Below are 22689 nucleotides of genomic sequence, written 5' to 3'. Positions count from 1 at the left end.
AAGAGGTCTCTCTTCCAGCCTGTCCTGTTGGCCTGCTTCCCTTGACTGATCACTGTGCTCTCAAATGAACTCACTCATAAATGTGACGACAGCCTCCCCATTTTTTGGATGTCGGACTTTAAGCGAAAGGAAATCAGGGTGTTTGGAAAGTTGTCACCTTATCCTCTGCCAAGGACCAGGAGAATTTTCTTTCTTCATTTTTTAGGAGTGGCCAAACCACTTTTGAATCACACAGTCAACATGGTGAGCATGGCTGACTTGCCTTACTTTCCCCAGAACCAGCCTGCACTGTTCAACGACAACGGCTTGTGCAAATACTGGCAGGAAGTCAGCAAAAATATGACAGAAGAAAGATGTAAAATTTCCAACACAATTAAGAAAACTGGTTGTAGTTACTCTCATCAATTGAGACTAATGAGATCAGTAAGAGTGGCCAGACCTGGCTGTAGGGTGGAATAATCTGCTTGCATCTCTCACAGATGGTATTTCCACCGAACAGACCCAAGACAACGCTCCCTTTGCCTTAGGTGTCTGTGTTGACCAGCCTGATTTCATCCATCCTGTCACCTGGTGCTGCCCTTGGCACAGCCTCACTGAAAGTACTGTAGCACATTATTCAGATAATTCCCCTCTTCATCCATCATTGTGAAAAGTCTTACAAATGTTGCAAGATAGTCCAGGAATTCATACCAAGTCCCTTGATTTCAATGGGAACTGTTGTCCTGTGGAGATCTCCAAATCAGATAATTAATATAATTGAAATGGTCTACTTATCTTTTTTTTACCAATTCAGCATTCTTGTGAGACAACATTTTAATTTGTTATCTTCCTAAGTTTTTTATCAGATCTTCCTGTATTCTTCACTCCAGCCTTCACATAATTTTCTGATTAAATAACTGAAAACACCTGGTAGAGACCATGTCTTCCAGCATGTACTCAGAGGAGCCCAATGACTGTGAAAAACTCAATAAGCAAGGCCAGAGCTTTAAAATTTCCATGTGGGAATTCACATTTCAGTTGGAATATATTTGGGTTCGACAAAAAAAAAAAAATAGGGAAGGTAAGAAAGCACTGATTAACAAGCTCTGTTACAGCCCACAGTTAAGGCAGAGACCACCTTTTACTTGTGTCTGGGATCACAGCACATCTCACAGCTCTACATCAGTCCAGCTATATGGCATTGACTTCATTTCTGGATCCCACAAGCCTCACTGTCCACAAGTAGTTTGTTGTTAAGTCCTGGGTAAGAGCAGAAATTTCAAAAAAACTACAGTAGGTCATTAATAAGAAGAATAAATGCCTTAGACAATGCCTTAAAACAACTTTTCTCTAAAATTAATAGGAGCATAAATTTCACTTGCTGCAAATTAGAGACCAGGAGGTCCAAGCACGATTCATTTTCTAAGCATTCTATTTTAAAGTAGCATAGATCAACACCATGAAATGACAGTACATGTACATTTTGAAATAACAAATTCCTGCTAGGCTGTGCCAGCTGCGAAGGGCAGCAGCATGAAACACCCTGGCACGTTCCTCTTCAGGCTGGGAGAAGCCTCTCAGAAATATTAGTTGCTCCTGCTACTTTTTCACAAGCCTGTGCTGCCACTCTTTTCACTGCCACTCACTGCTCCCATGCCCACTGCGTTAACCACGTGCAATCACACCTGTAATCCATGGGCTGCTTGGCAAGGGCTCAGGGCAAACAGCTTCTGTTAACTCAGTCAAAAGATCACAAGAACTTCCACCAGCCCCAAACCAGAATGCCTGTTGTGGTGCTGGTTTTGCTTTTCTCCATTTGATCTTGCCTTTTCATGATGGCTTTTTTATGGTGGCAATGATGCTTTCCTACTCATCTCATGCTGCCTGAGACATTCACTTTTGTATTTTTGTATTTTGCATTCACTTTTCCTTGCCTTGAATTACAGCACAATCTTTCACCATGGCCACAGCTCTGCCCTCAGATGCTTAACTCTGATCTGTTTGAATCCAGGGCTGAATACAACCCAGAGTCCACATTCCTTGTGCTGACTGCTAGCCTCCTCCAGGCCACAGAGAACTATTTGCCCACAGCAGTTCTCTCAGATAGGTCAGCTATATTTATTACAGCACACTGACCACATGGCCTTCCCCTTCTTCAACAACAGAAGCTGCAGAGCAATGCCAAGCCCTGATTCTCTGACCCCAAGGATTTCCATGGGAGATCCACACCATCCTTAGCTTTTTTCCACATGCAGAGCTCTGACAGGACACCACATCTGGATATCACTGGATGCACTCTTGGGCAGCTGAGTGACAGGCCAATCCAATAAGATGCAGAGACATTAATGGGAGCTTTCAAGCCTGAGATGAGGAATAAAACTGATTTATTGAAACCTAATGAAAAAGTCAGCACTTACGAGAAGCCAGATTGAAGGAGGCTGTTCTGTCACTCAGGTTCAGGGCTGGGTTGGATTTGCCAAGTTCTTTTCTCCTTATGGGGAAACCGTGGACTTGGCATTTGACTATGGGCCTCTCTGCAGCGACTCTGCCTCTGCTGGCTTCCCACGTGCCATCTCCCCTTTCAGATGGCTGAGAGTTGCAGGATGCTTTGCAATGGATTTTTCCTGCTGGGTGCCCTGCTCAACCCTGCACTACTGGGAGCTGAGTTCCAGCTTGAGTGGAAAATCCCACACCATAACATCCTAAATATCAGACATCTGCTGTCCCCATGCCCCCGTGCAGTGGCTTGGAGAGCTCGAGGTCGCTCGGTGGTGTGCGCTGGAGCTCTGCAAACACTCCTGGTACAAGTGTTGTCTCCTCTGCACTGTGCTTCCCCATTTTAGCTTAACAGCCTGGATTTCATGACCCCTCGCCAGGTCATCCTGTAGGGTCCATCTGCTTTCCCAGGCTCTTAAGGGGAGGGGAAATTTGGGGAATTGTAAGGCTGCTGTAGAAAAGGCTTTGTCGTGACACAGCAGGAAGAGTTTGTGCCTAGGGATGTTGGCTTGGTGGGTAGAAATTGCAGTGATATTGAGTAAATCTGCCCAGAAAGCAGAATGGGGAACTGTTACTGAGCTGAAGAAGCAGACACTTACTGACTTTCTGGGACAGGAAAAAAAGGATTTTTACAACCTGATAAGAAACACTGTCCTGATTAAGGCTTAAAGTCTATAAATAAACGAAGAGGACTAGGAGGACACATAGAACTTACGGTCCTAAGAAGATGGAGGGATGGGGAAGGCCATTATGGGATTGTTCCAAGAGCCTACTTAAAATATTTAATCTGATCCCTCTGCCTTCTAGCTTCTCAAAAGAAATCACCTCTTACATCATGCCATTCAGAATGAATTATGCTTTCTATTTTCCATGGTTCCTGCTATATTCATATTAAACTATTACATTGTATGCAGGAAAGAATCCAGCACAAGCAACTCGTTGCATGCTAGGAATGGTTTTCTTCAGATGGCTTTAATGCTGAAGACAAAGGTCAGCAATTTACCCCAAACAAAGCACTGGAATTTAATCTTTCCTCTGCTTGGGAGCAGCATGATTCCACAGCCTTCACTGTGTTCTTCAAATACATTCCTACTGGAAAGCAGGGCTTTAAAAAACCTTTTATAAAGCTGTTTTTTTTTTTTTTTTTCCTGAGAGACTTGAAGCCATGAATACTGTATTAGGGAGCTGCCAAGTTATCTGCAGAGGACCTCTACCACTTTACCTCTCCCAGAGACTCTTGTTTAATTAATGCATTCCACAAGCTGTAGGACTCCTCACAGCCGAGGAGTTCATCTGATCCGTGCTGGAGGATGAGGGCACGGACAGTTCACATCAAATCCTGCAGCCCCTTGATCTGCTTTTGGCATGCCAACTGCATAGCCTGGAAATGCATCTCAGAGCCTGGAAATGCATCTCAGAGCCTGGAAATGCATCCCAGAGCAATGCATGAAACCAGTGAACTGCGCTCTGGAATTGGGAAGGAAGGGGAAGACAGCTGGAAATGTGCATTATTTAAAATGCTGTAGGATGAGAAACAGATGCTGCCATGGCATTTGTGGAGTTGAAAGCCACCCAACTCATGCTGCCAGTTGGCAAGCTAGCCTGGTACCAAGCCCACAGCTATGCAAAACCCACCACCACAGCTGGCACCCAGGCTGGCAGAGCCGGCCAAGGACCAGTGATCACCATCACTGGAATTTTCCCTCTCCTGCCATTGTACCTCCACCTTGCACCAGAGCACAGACAGGGAAGTCAGACTGCATCTGCCTGGTAGATACACACAATAATATCTCCCTTTCAAGGACTGTTTATGCCTCACCAGGACCTAAATTTGCTTAAATTAAAGTCAGGAAGAAAAGCAAAGGGGTGCATTTGCTCACTAATTTGTCTTGATGACCCACATCTCACAGGCAGAGCCTCCAGCTGAACTCCCAGTGCCTTCTCTCTCTGAGGCAGTCAGAGGAAAGGTTTTCTGATCCCTTCCCAATGCATGCTGTAAGTGGGTGAGTTGGCAGCAAGATGAGATTCCCTTCCTTATTGCTGCCTACCAAAAAGGGAAACCCTGGAAAACTGCCAGATCTGAGGACTTGTTAGGGAAATACGAGTTTGTTGATGGGAGGCAAAAAACAGTTGAGGCAGAATTCCACATAATTCTGCCAGCTAAAGCATTGTTTTGACTTGCATCAGTAGAAGGAAGCTATCAGCTAATTTACACAAAGAATAAAGGCTTTTGGGGAGACATGATTTAGCATCATCAGCCTCCAGCAACGAGTGAGACAGAAGGCTAAAATCATAGAATCATAGAATAGTTTGGGTTGGAAGGGATCTTTGAAGGTCATCTAGTCCAATCCCCTGCAATGAGCATGGGAGTTTAGGAAAAAATTATAATCTGTCCTTGGGGATGGAGAAGGACAAGTTTTCTCATATGATATGAACAAGGAGAAAATAAAGAAATATCTTACCTATGCTAAGAGTTACAATGAGCACTAATGGAGAACTCTGTAGATTTCAGTCCATAGGTGCTTTACTAGGAATTGGCTGTGGGTGATGGTTACATTCCACTTAGCTCAATGGTGCTGTTGGGAACAAAATCCTATCCCTTTTTTTTTTTAAAAGGGTGGCAGGTCTCCATCAAAGCTCCTTCAGGATTTGGAACAGAGGCCAGTGAGTGCCAGAAAACTTGCAAAAACCACAGAGGCTACAGGGTGGATCCGTGTCTTCCCTGTCTCTGTGCTGTAATCCCAGTCTGTGCTGGTGCACAGAGCCCTTTGCAGAGCACAGTGGGAGTAACCACAACCTTGTGTGACCTCTGCATTGGCAGCTCCTCTGCCGAGTTTGAAACTTCCCGTTGCCTCCTGTCGCTCCTTAAGATCTCACCTAAAGAAGCTGATTTTTAACTCATAACAAAGGTCTCTGCACCCTGAGGAGACTTTGATGTAGATTCTAAAAAATATATTTGTCCCAGTCACAGGACTTGGGGCTGTCCATGGCAAAGAACGGGGAGAAAAGGCTGTAATTCTCCCTCGCAGCTCTGACCACTGATTCACAGTCACACTGGCACAGACAATACTGACATAGACAATATTTTTAGAAGTTGGTTGTGTTTTTTTCCCTGTAGAAGATAATGAGGCTATAGTACCCCATGGACACCCACAGTCTCCTGGGCAGGGATGAAAGCAGTCTGAGAAGGAAAGAGTTTCTACCTTGGAGGAAGAAAGTCTCCATGGAGCTAATGACAGTCATGAGGCTCACTCCCAGCATTGGGGCTGCTTAAAAGCTGCTCTTTTCATGCTGGCTCTTCTCCACAGGGAGAACAAGCCTTGGGAATACTCCCACTGATGATACAATGGGGATGTAACTTTATTTACCTACAGCTTTTCCCCCCAGCTCACCCACTCTCCATTCTGCATCCTCCTCAGGCACAGAGCTGGGCACGCAGAGGCGCCCAGGAGCCAACAGTGCTGTTGTTCCCTCCCCAAGGACAGGTTTGTTCCTTCCATGTGGGGCCCACCCTGTCACCAGCACAGAGATCTTTTCCAAAGATTTCCCACCTAGTTACTCATGGTCAGGCTTAGCAGGTTCAGCTGAAGAGATCTGAAAAGGAAATCTGAAAAGGATCTTGCTTGAAGTGGCAGGGCTGCCAGCTGGCTTTGGCTTGCTGGAGAGAGCTGATCAGCATAAACATGTCAAACTTTGCTACATTAAATCAAATATTCCCTGTTATGAATAAGTTCCCCACCATGTGTTCCTCTCTTTTGCATTATAGAGTCAGTATTGTACCTTTAAGGGTGTCTCTTTTTCCCTTTTAGCCCTCTCTTGAAGCTCGGTGTGCTGAAGTCACTGTTCATGAAACAAACTATACCCACACCAAAAGGTCAAATGCGACAAACCTGGTGCTCAAGTGCTGAATGCTGTTTGTTTGGACTGATCAGAATAGTTCTGAAGTGACTTACACCAAATTCTTCCTCTGCTCAAAACCATGTTTCTCCATAAGCCGTGTTTACAAATGCCAAAAATATTTTGGACCAGGAGTTATGAAAGCCTGAAAGCACTTACTTATAGAGAGCTGTTTCAACATTGCAAATACTTGTATGTAGTTGAGCCAGGTCCTGCTGCTCATGAGAACAGCCTTCACCAATCTGTCAACACTGACCTAACTTGTCCAAGAGAGAGCTCAGAAAATCAATGTGACGTGGAGAGACCTTCAAAGTGCCACTGTACAAATATAAAGCTGGTGCAGGGCTGGAGCATGGTGAAATCTGGCAGGTACAAAGAAGTTGTAACCATTTCCAAAGATTATATTTTTGTGGGCCATTTAATACTACCAAGACTCCCCATCTTTTGAAATTAATAATTCTTCTGGGAAGGTAAAACCCTTCACACTTTTCTTAATATACTAAATTGAATTGTAACTTAAATATCTTGGTCCATAACATACTTTTAAGGACTATAAGAGTTCAGAATAATTTTTTAATCATTTTTCACTGGCTTTAACAATGCCAGGACAACAGAGGGTTCTTCAACAAAATCAAGTATCAGTCTACCATCTACCCAAAATTGGGAGTTTTTTTCATAGTATCCTGCTCTATAATTTAATTTCCTTTCCCTAAATTGGACTTTCACTCATCCTTTCCATTAGTTCAGCTAAGGGACAGCAGTTGAAGGCAAGAGAGTATTTTATTTTACTTGTCTTAGAATTCCCTGGAATCAGTTTAGCATGGTTAAAATGCAATTAATAAGCAAATAACAATACTGGCACAACCAGAGGCTCTGCTCTGAAATGGCCTCCGAGTTCCTGCTTTGATCCTGCTGAGTGGAGGTTCTATTTTAATAGCATTATGTATCAGAATTCATGGCCATGCCCTGATTTCTGACCTACAGAGCACAGAGAAATATTTCAAATTATCACCTCCAAGTGTTTTCAAAGCAGCACAGAGTGATTACCTGAAAAATAAATGGAATCTCTCAACGACTTCAGGGACTCAGCCAAACCACTGAAAAATCAGGCTTGTAACATTCCACACATGAATTCCCTCATGCTGTTTTGAAATCAGAATTAAAAGATAGGTGTGGGACTATCTTAAAAACACTCAACCTCTCTTTTCCTCGACAGCTGGAAGCCATGAGTGCATGGACAACAAGGGGCCATATTTCAACTAAGGAACTTTATCTGGTGCATAACTGTTCCCAGAAAACTCTAAAACAAAGCCACAATCCTAGAGGCCTCTGTAGTAACCAGAAAAGCCAAGTCAAAGTAACACTTTCTCTACCAGATACTCCGAATTAATTCTTTTCCTCAAGAAGCACTAACTTGGCTAATCCCATCCCTCCCTAAAAGCATGAGTGTATCCCCAAAGGTGAGGATTTCAGGCTGCTCACTTCACAGCATCCCCATGAAATAGGTCTGGTAGATCTTTTCTCTCCCTTTTCCCTCCCTGCAGTTCCCTCCTTCCATTATAAGAGGGTTCCTGCACAGTTTAATTTAAAGGAAACTTTCTCTCTGACCCCAGCAGAGCTGAGCAGAGCTTTGTCCTGCCACCACCTTCCCATCACTACCAGGAGCAAAGCCACAAGAGAGTCCTGCAGGGATAAGAGCAAGGTTTTACCATAAATGCAGCCCTACCTCTCATTCCCCATACCCAGCAAATGCTGAATTGGTTTTAGAATAAATTTCCTTACGAAGTACTACTATTTAACAGGACCCGTGAGCACTTCTATAACATTTTACAAATCACTGCATAAGTATTAATTAGACTTAATGACTCATATTACCTAATGAGATAATGAAAAACCCTGCAGCTCACAATATCTACTTCTATTTTCAACAAGAGATGAAATAGATCTTGTAAAAGGATATTCTCTTCTAATTCCCTTCCTGCATATCCCTGCAATAACATTGGAAAGTAATTCAAAGTGTGCAAGTCTTGGCATTTTTTTCCTTCTCAGTTTGCAAAGGCTAATACAGTCTTTGCCACAAAACACAAATGCAGAAGTTCAGTGATAATATTTGTTCCTTAGGAGGTTTTCTGTTGAAGGATGACTGGTGGGGGCTCACTTTTTGGTAGGATGTGGATTTGCTGCCCATTCTTTATGGAGAATAGCAACATCTTTCTTGCTTTCTTTCTGGGTTTGCCCCTGCCAAGGTAATACTCAATGGATTTAGTCTTGTGAAATAAATTCTGTAAATAGAACGTGGACTGAGATCATTTCAACTCATTTCCCCTGCGTCCCCTTCCCGTCCTGGAAGCTGTCAAGCACAAGCAGCCTGCAAGCAGCCTGTTCTCCCAGTGTTAGTCTTGAGTCTCACTAGATGCATAAAACAGCTTGTTTTTCACATATTTTCTGTGATGGCATTAAAAAAAATTACAAGGGGGGGAAAAAAACCCCAATCCTTCTCAATTCCACCCATAGCTATAAACTGGATACAGCTAATCTTGCAAGGGCACCAAACATTGCTCTGTTTGTGCACATTTGAGCACAAGAAACCTATGTTTATGATGGAATTACACTTGAATCCGAAGGATTTTAAAGAAAGGAACTGAACCAACTGTGGGTTTGTAAACAAACACTATGGTTTTGACGTCAGCCATATCATTTCATGTGCTGGAACTGTTTCTATCATGTGGCCAGTTCCTGCCCCTCAAGAGTATCTAATTTAATTTAGATGTATTCACGATATGGGACAGCACGTCAAGTCCAAGAAAGGACAGGGCAACTCTGCAGGAAGGCCTGTGCTGGAAAGATTGCATAAGCTGTACTTTGAAGGAGCAACAGAGACTTTTTGGCTCAAGGAAGAGAGGGGAAAGTAATGTCTACTGCAGGAAAAGGAAAAAAGAATTGAGGGGAAGGGAAGTGTATGGAGTGGGCACTGTCAAGCAGAAGGACTTTCTCCTTTAGAAATGAATCAGTTTGAGGTATTTTTCTGCATTAATGTAATCCAAAAATTTTTGCATAACCTTTTCCAGAGCAATGCATCCTATCCAGAGCTTTCAGGAGTCATTCCAACTTTGTTTTTGGTGCTTCTTGGCTTCTTCTGTCTGGTCTTTCTGTACTGGCCCTGCAGACAGCCACCATGGAGTATAACTCATCCAGGAGATCTCTTGTCAGGCACCACTCCAGCACCCATGGGATCACCCACAAGAAGCCCTCAGGTCCTGGTGACCCCAGGGGTGATGCAGAGCCCCACTCCCTCCCCTGAGCACCTGGGCTGAGAACAAACACCCCAGTGAGGAGCTGGCACGTGGGTGATGGGAGAACAGCAGCGGGATATCCCTTTGCTGCTGCTGATAGTGACTAAAATATGGCTTATGTTGCAGGTATCTAATGGCACCAGTGTGGGAAAACTGCTTTTCATACAGGGCATGATTCTGATTGCTAAAACCTCCCCCAGCCTGGCATCAACTGAATTTAAAGGGATACCTGTGTAGTTAAAAAATTTTTTTGAGTCTACATGTTTACCAGCTTGGGCCTTAAAAGGTATGAATTTCTCTAGAAATATGTTTCAATTAAGAGCATAACAACAATACAGTATGTTGTCTTATTTATTAATTTAAATATTTTTACTAGACAGCATTTTCTACTCCAGTAGTTCTAATTCCTCAGGTTTCCAGAAAAGCCAGTTCCTCCCAGAAGTGGTGTAGAGCTCTGTGCTGGGTACTCAGCTCTGGCTGTACACACACACTCCCCACCAGCATCCTCCCAACACTGCTACCCTGATTCCTACACAATTGGAAAGGAAAGAGGAGACAGTTCCTCTTGCTGTTACTTCATGCCATGGAATCCTGACTGCTTGTTGAAAAGCTATTTCCAATGAAAATGTAAGGGTTTTTTCCAAGGAAAGCTAACGCTTTCTATCAAAAAAATATTTCTCAAAAATTAAACTCTAGTTTTAGCCAAAAACATGAGACCAGCCTTAGGTGCAGGATTCAGACCAATCCTACAGGACAATCACAGAAGTTATAACCAGCTGACCTTGGTTATTTACAGTGGAAGGCAAGCTGCAATTCCTTCCTTTGATCTATTTGTTGGCTTCAGGATTACATTTCCCAACCGTGCTTTTTAATCACTGTAAACATCAGAGGTGAAGAATTTGGTGGAGAGAAAATTGGCTGCTTCTTTGTGTTTTTGATCAGACCGAGCTTTGATGCCTTCTCCTTCCCCGTTCCAGTGCCTGAGTTTCCTATGTGACACCAGCCTGTGGCCTCAGGCTCTGGGATCTGCACATGGAGTGCATTTCCCTGCCCACATCTCCATCCCCTGCGGGATGCAGCCCCAGGGGTGATGCCCTTCCCAGGGAACAGGGAACTCCAACAATGAACTCCACAAGACATGCCTGGAAACTCACACTTTGCTTTTTCAACTCCCCTCACCCATGAGTTTCTCTCTGCACTGCTGGAAAACCTCTGGAGTCAAGAAACCCGAGCATGGCTGAGAATTCATGAAAGATGTGCCAGCACCGTGCAGCAGAGAGGGGGATCCAAGCTGCCTCTGAATGTACCAGGGGTACAGCAGGAGGCTTTCTGCCACAGGATGGAGCTCAGTGCAGGCTGCAAAGCATTTCTAGGAAGCTCCACAAACACTCAGAGCATCTGAATCTCATTGCAGAGTTCTGCACTGCCAATTGTGCCTCCAGGCAGATAAGCTGCAAAGTGACTGGAAAGAAAAAATCGGGTAGGTGAAGGTCTTGATCATGTCTGAAAAAGTACAATACCCAAAAGAGTGATGGGGGGAGAAAAGAGTCAGATTTTGTAAAAAGTGAGCATGGGAATGAACTCTGTGGCTTTGATTTTGTCCCACTTACTCTGTTCACCAGCTCTACAAAGTGCTTCTCACACAGAAGTGTATTTTTAACAACACAGAAAAGAATGTGCCAAAATTGGAAGCTCAAGCTACTTTTACCCTGGTAAATGGGAGGCAAATGCCATGTAAGAGGTTAAATGGCAAAGGAAGGATTGTTTTTTTTTTTTTTAAGACCAAGAATGACCAAATTAGTACTAATGGGGCTGATATTTCTGACTGTGAAATCTCACTGAATAGAAATGTTCAACAAGAGAAGTCCTCAGCATTCTCTTCTACCTGAGCATCAGGCACAACCAGAAACTGCTTTACAAAAGGAGTTAAAAGTTTTCTGCAATAAATGCAGAAAAAGTTGCACTTTTCTGCAACTCTATGTAGCAAACACAGACACTTTCTGTGGCAGTTTCCCCACAAGGTTCAATCTATGGGGTAAAAAAGTCTTGATTTATTATATAGCATTTGGAAAGTTGTGAAAGAAAATTTGCCAAAGATCAGAATAATCAACCCTTTCACCCAGGCAGTTTTTTAATGCAAGAAAAAAACACAGAATGGGTCTGAGCAAAATAAATAAAAATTCCACACTTTTAACCAAGAGAACCTTTTGCGTCATTCAGGAACATTCACAGACATCCAGAATCTTTTATCATCAAAAAGACACTCTGGCCTTTCAAATTGCAACTTTTTCTTAAATTTTTGTTTACTGATGGCCTTTAAACCAGTGGATATCTCTAACTTGTGGCCTCTCTTCATGTCATGTCAAATGCAAGAACTTTTAAAGCTGTTCATTGGTATTTTTTCCTCTTCTGTTGAAACATCTCTTTTGCTAAGCTGTCATCTGTGAGTTTTAAAGATAGCAGGACCACATCTACAGCAGCATCCATCACATGAGTCATGGCAGCTATGCCTCAAAAATCAGTTTTTATCGATTGACTGGGCCTCTGGTGCCAATATGGAAATCTTCCAACCTGGAAAGGGCCGGCTGTTTTAATACAATTAAATACAGCCAGGAAGAGGGCTGCAAAAGGAAACATGCATTAGCCATTCATAGTATACAAGCCTCTCTCAGAGCCCAGTAAAGTGCAGCATCCCTGCTTCCCTTGCTTATTTAATTAGCACACAATGAAGGCCACTGAATTTCCCTGCAAAAGGTGTTGCGTACTTTGGACAAAAAAGAAAGGAGAAAAGAAGTTGCTTTTAAGTCCAGTCCAAAAAAATAGCTCCTTGGCTAAATGGCACATTTAATAAAGACGTTCCCAGTGTTTGTTTATTTATCAAAAAGCAGTGTTTCTCTCGGGTGTTTTGATTTTTATTTCTGTGCACAAGAAGGAGGGGGAAAAAAGGGCTTTACTAAGCAAGTCTTTCAGTGAGACACCAGATGATGGATAGTCAAACACAGAGTCTCCTGTAAACACAGAGGTAACCAAAAGGTATGAACTGACTCATAATTGTGTCAACACAGGTCGCAGACCCTTGGTTTATTTCAGCCTTCCTGTTTTTCACAGATTTCTGTTCACACTACACTATTTTTTTTAAGACACAGACTCTTTTCAGTACATCTTAGCGGGGTGCAAAAGCACACACGTTTTTACACCAAAATGTGGGCATCTACACACACATGTAGGCTGTACAATTTCAACAGCAGCATTTTCCACCTATTGCTTATGGCTACATTAAACTAAGCTGTGCAGTCCATGACTGCTCTAAATCAAAAAGTCCATCCCACTCCAGCCTCCAGCCTTTCCCTGGAGGCTCTTGGGAAGCATCCAGAAGAGAGGAACACAACAAAACCTCAACAGCCTAGTGCTCCAGCTCATCCAACCCTCCAAGACTCACTGTGGGGTTTTTTTTTTTAACCTAAAGTGGCAAAACTCTGTCTGATGGAAAATGCTGGGAGGACAACAGGCAGCAAAGAAGTCTGTGATGAGCAGAACCTGCCTGTATTTGTCTTGATCTCTAAACAAATTGAATTAGGCTGTAGGTTTTTCTTGTATAAAGTTTAGAACCATGGTTTGGGTTGGAAGGTTGGAAACACCGTCTAGTTCCAATCCCCCTAATATACCTTCCAATAAAAGCCCCATCCAGCCTGGCCTTGGAGGAACAAGCCTTTCTGGGCTCTCTGTTTCTGAACTAGAAAGTTAAGAAATTGTTAGGGTAGGGGCTGATGTGCAGACACCCCAAGACATTGAATCCCCTGCAAGTCCCAGAGCAGCTAAAGGGCCAGGAAAGGTGTTTCAGTGCATTCCCTGTACCTGTGCAGACACTAGTCTGGAATCCTGAGATCCTTTTAAAGGACTTGCAGAAAATAACAAATGAAGAAGCCAGGGAAATTGTTCTCCCTCAGCAGAAGCAGGAAAAGAAGCCATTGAAGGGCAGACTGCAGTGACCAGTACTTGTTCCTGAGCTCTAGGGAGCACAGAGCCCTGGGCAAGGGATCTGCAATGGGTCCAGCCTGAGCACACATATGAAAAGGACTTAAAGCTATAGACCCACCCGCCCGAGATGTGTCAGACACCCTGTATGAGCCAGGAGAAGTTCAGACAACTGTTTATCTGGGATTTTTCAACTTCAGAGGTTCACTGAAAATGGCAGAGCCAGCAGGGACAGATAACATTACAGGTTGAGCAGTGCCTTATTCCTTGTGTAATCACATCCAGCTCAACTCAACAAAAAACAGAGTTACAGAACCAGGAATTGGACCTTATTTCCCACTGTGCCAGTTTAGGTAATCACTGTAATGGCTGAAATCAAATCCACCCAGAGATCCCACAACGGCTCTTCCCTGGCTACATCACCAAATCATTCACCAAAAAAATGCAAAACAAATTACACTAGGGTGAAGCTGACACACAGAGAAAATGCCAGAAATAGCATTTCAGAAACAGAAATAATTGGCAGACTTATTTTTTAAAAGACTACTCATTTTAGGATAGCACAGCTTTGCAAAGAGAGAACATTTTATCTGGAGCCATTTTCCCCTTTGGAAACCAGGGCTGGCACAACAATGGGGAGAATTCCCTTTGCAAATTACAATATACTAAGTCAGATTTGCTTCCAGCAGGTTCTGTACCTTCAGTAATTGGTCAGGCTTTGTATGTTTGTCATCTGGGGAAAACCTACACTCTATTCTCCTGCTTCCCCTCTTTTCTTTACCTCTTTTTAGCTAGAACAGAAGGTGAAGGAAGAAAATTTTACTGAAGGATACCGTGAAAAGAGTTTTCAAAACATTCCACACATTTTCTCTGCATAAACATGCTGTGGATTTCTAATGTAAATAGTGCCAGGGCACTGTCACTCAAACCCCAGGAGTTCATCCGAGTCAGACAAATTATGCTGCCCGTTATCTCAGTTGTTACAGATTCTTGCCTTTCATTCATTTCTTGCCAGTGGCTGGATTTTATGTGTAGGGGAGAAAAGAAGCCTCAAATGATGAAGTTAACCTCTTGTGGTGAGACCAGTAATCCTGGGCTTTCCAGGGGAGAATGCAGAAGGAGATAGCTACTAGCCTTGTCTGCCAAGGCAGCAGTCAAAAGAATGCTGAAATTTGGCATGTATGAGCAGGAGAAATGCAGTGCTATGAAAATGGACACTGCAAGCTCCCTGCCAAATCTGCAGCATTTGGCCCACATGAATAAAACAAATTAAGTTAAAAGAAGTTTTTTTACATGTCCTGTAAAAAACCTCCATAAAGCTGCGTTGTGGCTGTGAATAGGAGATGGTGCTGCTGAGCAAACCTGCCTGGCAGGAGCAGTGACTGCTGCTTCAAACATCACATCCACACTATAATTAATACTAACTTCAACTACAATCAGAAGGCTCATTTCCTCCCAGATAAGGAGATACTTACTAGAAGGGAATGCAGGATGTGATGAGGGGATTCCTTTCTGAATGTGTTTTTACAGCCACACTGCTAGGGACAGAGTGAAAGCCCCTGTCCCACATGCCAGGTGTTGTCCAGCTGTGAAACCCCTTTGGGTCCTGGAGCCTGTGTATGGAAAACAAAGGGCCTGGATGCTGCCAGCCCCATGTCCTGCCCTGCAAGTGCAGCATTCCAGTCTCTCCTCCTGGTCCATAACCCCTTTTAGGAACAGAAAAAGCTGAGTTTGCATGGCAGCACCATGAGAGGAATGTGCATTGCATGCCCACCTGTGAACTGATTCCCTGTAATGATGAGTGCCTTTAATGCCATTCTAATGAGCCAGTTCTGATAGAATGTTCTCTTTATGCTGTACTTCCAAAGAAGGGAAAACCTCTTACCTATTGTTCTTCGGAGATCTTCACACTGGCTTATGTGAGGGAATTTCAGGATTTCCTTCCACTTTTTGCTTTTGCCTTTGCGTTTCCCTCCACCCCCTGCAGAGAGAGAAATACCAGGATTAGATTGCTTTGTGGACACAGTTCCATCTAGAGCTGACCTGCCTATCCATAATTCTTATGGATGCCATTAATAATTAAAGCTGAGACACTGTGGGTTGATGTACAAGCAGATCTCTGGAAGTATTCAAGGAAAGGCTGAATGGGGTTCTGAACAATCTGGTCTACCAAAAGATATTCCTGCCCACGGCAGGGGGTTGCAACTAGATGACCTTCAAGGTTCCTTCTAAGCCAAACATCCTATGATTCTATGATACAGATCAAATCTCAACTTATTTAACTTAAAACAGGCCAAAGAGGGGGCATCTGGCAGAAGATCAGCTTACCAACAGTTGGGAGTCCAGGCTTGCTGCCCACCAGGTCCAGCTGAGATGACAGAGCTACCTCCAGCACCACCTCTTCCCCAACCAAGAGCCACCTCACACAAGTCAAACAATCTTGTAAAATTACAGTTCACACCTTTTCAATGCAGATGTCCCCCTCCTGGTTTTGGGACAGGCCCTGATTCTATCCCCAAAAAGAGCTGAAGATCCAAATTCACTTCCCCCCATCCCCTCAGACCCTCACATTACATATCCTGGCAACATGGCACTACTGCTGCTGTCACACACTCTGGTAACTGCTGCTTCCACAGGAGAACTGATGGAGAAAAATAATAGCTTCATGAGGAAAAAAATCACTTATTGGTTCTTCTTTCTGTTCTGCCTGGAGAGGCTGTGCAGCCAAGGAGGAGGAGTATCCCTCTGGACATGAGAGCCCAGATGCAGACTGGGAATCTCCAAGTCCCTGTATTTACTGCAATTCAGTCCCTGCACACAAAACCTGATTCACCTGAGTCTATTTTATATGCACTGGCATGCTGAATGACTAATTTAGAGCTGAGTTAATTCTGTAGAGGGGTTGGTAGAGTCACAACTGCAGATTGAGAGTGTCTTGGGTCCTGCATGACATTACAGGCTGAATTAGGAGAGCACTGACTCAAAAGGTAGCAGACCACCAGAGAGAAAACAGGAGCCTTGGAAAAAAAATTGCAAGTATTGCTCTCTGTGGGGCATTTCTGATCGCACAGTGTCACCTTGGCACTGGAGAGCTTCTTTTGAATCTCACCTTTTATTCCTTTGCTTTTGATATGGCCAATGGTTTTGCCATCACAGAGTCTGCCTTGAATTATTTTAAACTTGTTATTGATAGGAACTGATTGTATTTCTACAGTATGCAATGTAGAGCTGAGATATCTGCACTGGCCATGCAGGAACCAGCTTGTTTGGACTTTCAGGAGCACAGCCCTGCTATCCTTTCCAGGAATCAGAGTGCAGCAAAGCACAGAGAGCTGTGGCTGCCTCCCCACCACACAGTACTCTGCAACACAGACATACCCCTTGGGTCTGTAATGAATTCTGCTTCAACCCCCACTCTTCAGTGCATCCCAGACACTGCTGCTGAAGTCATTTCCTTCCCCATCCCTCTGCCCACAGCATCAGAGAGCTTGTCTTGCTCTCTTGGTCTTGCATGCTGAGGGCCTTAGGTGAACTACAAAGTGCTGTTAAACATTTTGTGGGCTGGGGTGAGCGCTGTGATCATCTGTTCACCAACTTCTGGAGCACATCTGCTCCCACATAGCCCTGCTCTGGCTGCCAGTGGCCACAAGGGGTTGGATTCAGCAACCCTGAGGGTCTTCATTGGTTTTCATGTCCCCAGAAGCCCACTCCTGCAGTCCTGCACAGCAGCTCCTGCCTGCCAGGCTGCCACCTCCACTTGCTCCTTTTTCCTTCTCTTCCAGGGGCATTTTCCTCTGTGCTCCTGCCCCTTATGTCTCATCACACTGTACTTACACTTCCTTCCCTGCACCCTCCCTTCATATACTCCTCTGGGAAAATGATCCTTCACCAGGAATTCCTGCTTCTTTCTCTCTTCCAGTCATCCTCTATGGCTGCATTTTCTTCTCTGAACCATTAATCCCTGAACTTTTCTTCTCTGTGTGTTTTTCCTCATACTCATTTATCTTAGAACCACAGAATCCTACAATATATGGAGTTGGAAAGGACCCATCAAGATCATTCAGTCCAACTCCTGGCCCTGCACAGGACACCTCAAGAAACACACTTGTGCCTGAGAGTGCTGTCCAAATGGTTTTTGGACTCAGACAGGTTTGGTGCTGTGACTCCTTCCCTGGGGAGTCTGCCCAGTGCTCAGCCACCCTTTGTGTGAAAAACCTTTTCACCAAACCTAAATCTCATTTCCACTCATTTCTGGCTGCTGCCACTGCAGCACCTCTGCCCTTACCAAGGGTCAGACAAAGATGCTGCTTGGGGCAAGCAGGAGGATGCTCAAGGGATGTGCAGCTGCCTGGGCATCTTTTAGGCTGGTGCATCTTCACCCCCTGAAGGTCTACCCTGCAGGCACAAGCACTGGAGATTCCAGAGCACACCTGCTTCTCCAGCCACCTTTACAGAAGTCCTCCCTAAAAGGCTCCATCTTTAGGAGCACCAAGCAGCACAGAATATTGCAGAATAGCCCTTTGCGCTAAATGACAGCTCTGAGATTTGTGCAGAGGTGATATGATTCTGCTAAGCTGGGCCAGAACATCTTTAAAATCCATTCAATGTAAAATATGTATTGATGTATTTACATTGGATGATGTATTCGTGACATTAAATTTCCATCAAAACTAAGGAAGGGCTCTGTGGTCCCCGGTTAAAACCGTGATCGATACAGCCAGCATGTTCCCTTCTCTTTTGTGGCTATCCTCCAAAAATAAGCAGCCTTGCCTGATGAATCATTTGCTCTTAGCTGAGCGTGAAGCAGCGTTCCTGCTTGTGACGTCTTTATGTTAAAGATTCTGATCAAGTGCTTTAATCGACCTGACCTTTCCGCTCCCAGCTTTTCTTGAGGAGCCAGCAGTGTTTGCTGGCTCCAAACGTTAATTCTGGGGGGGTTTGAAGGACATAATGCAGTGAGACAGCTGAGACACAGTAAATTGTCTAGCAGAGCTAAAAGCTAAAAGGGGAGGTTTCTCTGAATAGGTCATGGTGCAGGTTGCAGAGGGAAGCTTTTCACACGTTGCCTTGATTGCTGCCTTTGCACCCTCTATTCCACACAGGAGGATTTGCGTTCTTCAAGGCACTTCTCAGGGCAGGACTTGACAGATGTGCCATGTTTTAAATGTAAGTTCCATCATGCAGTGTTGGAGGGTCTGACTGCTTTAAAAATTTTGCTTTGCTGATGACAACAAAAGGTGAGCTGCCAGCAACAGCAGGAAAGCTCAGCCCCGCTTCCTTGCCTGCACTCAACAACTCAGCATTTGCAAACTGAGGGTTGAAGCTAATTCTCTAACATGTCAACCAGTCCTGCAGGAAACAAAAGCATTTGCTCTACATCTTACCTACTGAAAAATACATGGCATTTTTCACATCATCTTGTGATGCTGCATGGCAAATCTAGCTCTGATCTCTGCCTGTGAGGAGAGACATAACCAGAGGCACACATGTAAAACATCTGCCAGCAGGAGTTACCCTTAGCCTAAAGTGCCTACCTTTTTTTTCCCCTCCATTATTCAGTATATACTTATTCTCCTAACACCAAGAGGAGACAGGAAAACACCTGCATATTATTAAGCCAGTGAGCTATTAAGTGGCTTGTCCAAAATGAAATTAAATGAGAAATCATAGCTGAAGAAGCCAAGGCTTTGCAGCTCTTAATTCTGCTAAAGACAGCATCAAGCCATGCTCCTGCTCAGGTGATTGAAGATTATTTACAACACAGAGTATTGTTGGATGAATTTATTCCAGCATCAAGCCTGTAGCATATTCCATTTGTGCCTCATGAACCAGGCAAGGTGGATTTTAAGGATGGATAATCTGGCTTCCTACTGCTGCTCTGTTATTGCCCAAGTTGATAAGACAGCAGCACATCCCATGCTGCCAGACCTGGCTAATCCAAATATTTCAAATATTTCGTGCAACTGTATCAACTGCAATCTAGCTAATCCCCAGATCACTGGAGGATGACTACAGCTTCTATCTTCCACTTCACAACAGCACCGGGGTTGTCACCCAAAGCCTTCCCGACAACATGAGAGAGGTCTGTATCCTCAGAATAGGCCCTGATTACACAGTGAATGCAGTGAAACAAACTCCAAAAATACTAAAAGTCAGAGAAACCATGGTTAGTGTCCTATTTCCACTCACAAGGTGTTTACATTTCTTCTCTTCCTCCTCTTGCCACCCTTTCTCTCCTCTGTCCCATGGAAGTGTTTGAAGCTAAGTGTTACATATGGAATTGCCATATTAGAGTAAGGTCTGGCCATTACAGGATGGACTGCAGGCAGCTTCAGAGGAAGATCTTGGAAAGCTGTTTCTGAAGTATCTGAAAAACATTAAATTTGCCCCATATTCTGTTAACTAGATATGGCTAACAAAACATGAGGGTGTATGGCTTCCAAACAATTTCTTCTCCTTTTTTGGCATCTGTGCAACTTAGAATCAGGCTGTTCTTATGACCCTGGTAAACACCCTGCACTGTTGAATGCGCCCGTGTCTCATGTGGGTGTGAATACCAAAGATTAACTGTGTATTTGTGAAGGAAAATAATAATAATTTTAATCTTGTTTTCCTAGAGTGCCTTGTCCTAATGAGTCAGCATTAATAAAACTTACCAGCCCATCATTTTCCCCTAGAAATTTTTCATGTCTAATACATTCAGCCTCTAAGGCAAACAGTTTCACCCTTATTAGACCTGTTTCATGTGGAAGTTCTCCCAGGTTCACTACTCTTCTTTCCTATTAGTTCCACCTACACTCAGCTGTACTAGCAAATAAAACTGCCTTGTTTTGAAAGAAAGAAAGGCTGCTTGCTCTCTGCCCTTCATCATGCCTCTCTCCTCTGGGAAAGCATTAAAAAAAACCCCAGGAACCCTGTTTTATTCTGAAAAGATCTCGGATGATACTCCTGATTTAACTTGTGCTGAAAACAAGCACTTACAAGACCATAGGGAACTTCTTCAGGAATCCCCTCCTGCCAGCCAAGGAAAATGCAATGAGTGTCAGAGCTGGATTTCCAAGGGCAGGTGGGTGTCCACCCTGGGGTGCAGAGCCTCTGCAAACCTGTCTCTAGAGGCTTTCTTTGATCAGATACAATAAAAAATCCACTGCAAGCCCTCAGAAGAGAATCATGTTACACAGCTCCTCTTATCGGTGCTAATCTGTTTTTACCTCCCACAGCCTTTTTTGAGGATTGGCTTGGGAGAGTTTTGTGCCCATCTCCCCCGCTGCCACAGCACATTTGCTCCTAATGCTGCTGCAAATACCTAAGCCTGACAACCACTGTGTAAAACACCTCACTGCTTTTTGGGAATGAAGAGCAGATGTGCTTCATGTGTAAGCCTCCAGAACCACATTGGTGGGAATTTCACAAGCAAAAGCACAAGCAGAGTTAGGCAGGCTTTGCAATCTGAGGGTAAAATATTTTGTAAACAGCTGGCACCTAAAGTACTATTAACCTTGGCTTATGGAAGTTAGTGTTGATAAACACTTACTGCAGGAATATCTTCCTATGATTTAAAGAAGAGGTCAGGTAATAATGCAAATACCGATAAGAGGCTGAAACATGACTTTAACCACACATTTTTTATGTTAATAATAATAATATGCTTTAGTAACATCCGCTATCCTGAAGGGACAGAGAAAGCCATGGGATTACTCTTTGAAGACTGATCCTCAGGGCTTAACCATCATATGTCAAGGTCATTTTGTTACTACCCTAGGAATATAAAGGAGTCTTTGCACAAGCTACCTTCATGCCTGGTCAGAGTACATTGAAAAGACTTAACTAAACTTAAAAATCAAGCCTTTAATTTCTTCTCTAAGTCTTAAGCAGGCACAAGAATCCCAGTTTGTGGCATTCTCCACACAACTCTGCCTACATCCTCCACTGGATATTTTTAATGCATCTTTGAGATTATTTGAACAAGTTTTCCTTGGGTTTTGTGGGTCAGTTCACATATACTGGGTTTACATTTTGCTGGTATGCTAACAGAGAGTTGCTTGGTCACAAATTTCCCTGGATGAAGTTTTATTTCCCCAAACATAAACACCTATAGTTTGTCTATTACGGTGTGTCTCTCTCTTTTATACCTTGTATTTAACTGCATTGTGTTTGTCTGCAGCTGATAAATGAGCAAAAAGAGATTGTTGCCTTCTATGCCACGAACAAAAATAATCCAAAAGATATGAAGTCTATGGAAGATTTACAATCTATTAAAAAACAAACAGCAAATCATACAAAAATAAAGCCAGCTGTAATCTAAAACAGCAAAATTGAGAAGAGCCCAAAATTTCAATTTCCTATTCTTGACCTCAAAGTAAACAAGGCTACTGGCACAAACCCAGGCAGTTTTGTTGGGTTTAGAATGCACTACCATGTACTGGCTGATTCAATATATCTGGGGGACTGTCTGGGGGCTGTTGAGAGATTTTCTTCATCAATAGTGTGGATAACAGAAAAAAAAAAAAAAAAAAAAAAAGCAACACCACCATATCAATGCTTACTATGGGCGACCAAGCTTTTGAACAGAGTTGTTGAGATTCAAGGCTATTGATTGCCCTGCTGAAAATATTAAATCTCTCAGTGGACCTTACCTCCAAACTGCAGCTGAGACCATATTTCAAAGTTCTACAAAATTCTGATGTAAAGACATTAAACCATTTAACTGAGATAACATTTGAGTCATCTCAGTTCTCTAACGTCAAAACATTATCATAGAACATATCAAATAGAGTGCTAATATATCACTGGAACAAAATGGGTATGGTAAATTGACATTCCTTACTTTGTTAAGATGATGTTTCTATGTTGTCAATAAGAAGGTAGAAAAAGCAAATCATCCTTTCTTTTAAGCAGACACTTTCCTGCAAACCCTTTAATTTTTGACAAAACTTCATTCTCTGAAAGGAAGATTCTTTTGTCAGAAATGTTCTCAACTGTCACATGCTCTGAAGTACACAAGAATTAAATGAGGAACACGGTCTCCCCATAGCTGAATGTTTGAGTG

General features: G+C 43.4%; 1 protein-coding gene across 1 annotated transcript in view; it reads right to left on the bottom strand.

Moving 5' to 3' along the window:
* Positions 1–22689, bottom strand: part of GRK5 (G protein-coupled receptor kinase 5) — a 152483-nt gene that overhangs the window by 74841 nt on the left and 54953 nt on the right. The window contains exon 2 of the mRNA XM_012574666.5: positions 15526–15621. Within this exon, the coding sequence (XP_012430120.1) occupies positions 15526–15621 (96 nt within the window). The remainder of the gene's footprint in view (positions 1–15525; positions 15622–22689) is intronic.

The sequence above is a fragment of the Taeniopygia guttata genome, chromosome 6 (assembly GCF_048771995.1).
Source record: "Taeniopygia guttata chromosome 6, bTaeGut7.mat, whole genome shotgun sequence".
Classification (NCBI taxonomy): Eukaryota; Metazoa; Chordata; class Aves; order Passeriformes; family Estrildidae; genus Taeniopygia; species Taeniopygia guttata.
This window is presented reverse-complemented; position numbering and strand designations above follow the sequence as displayed.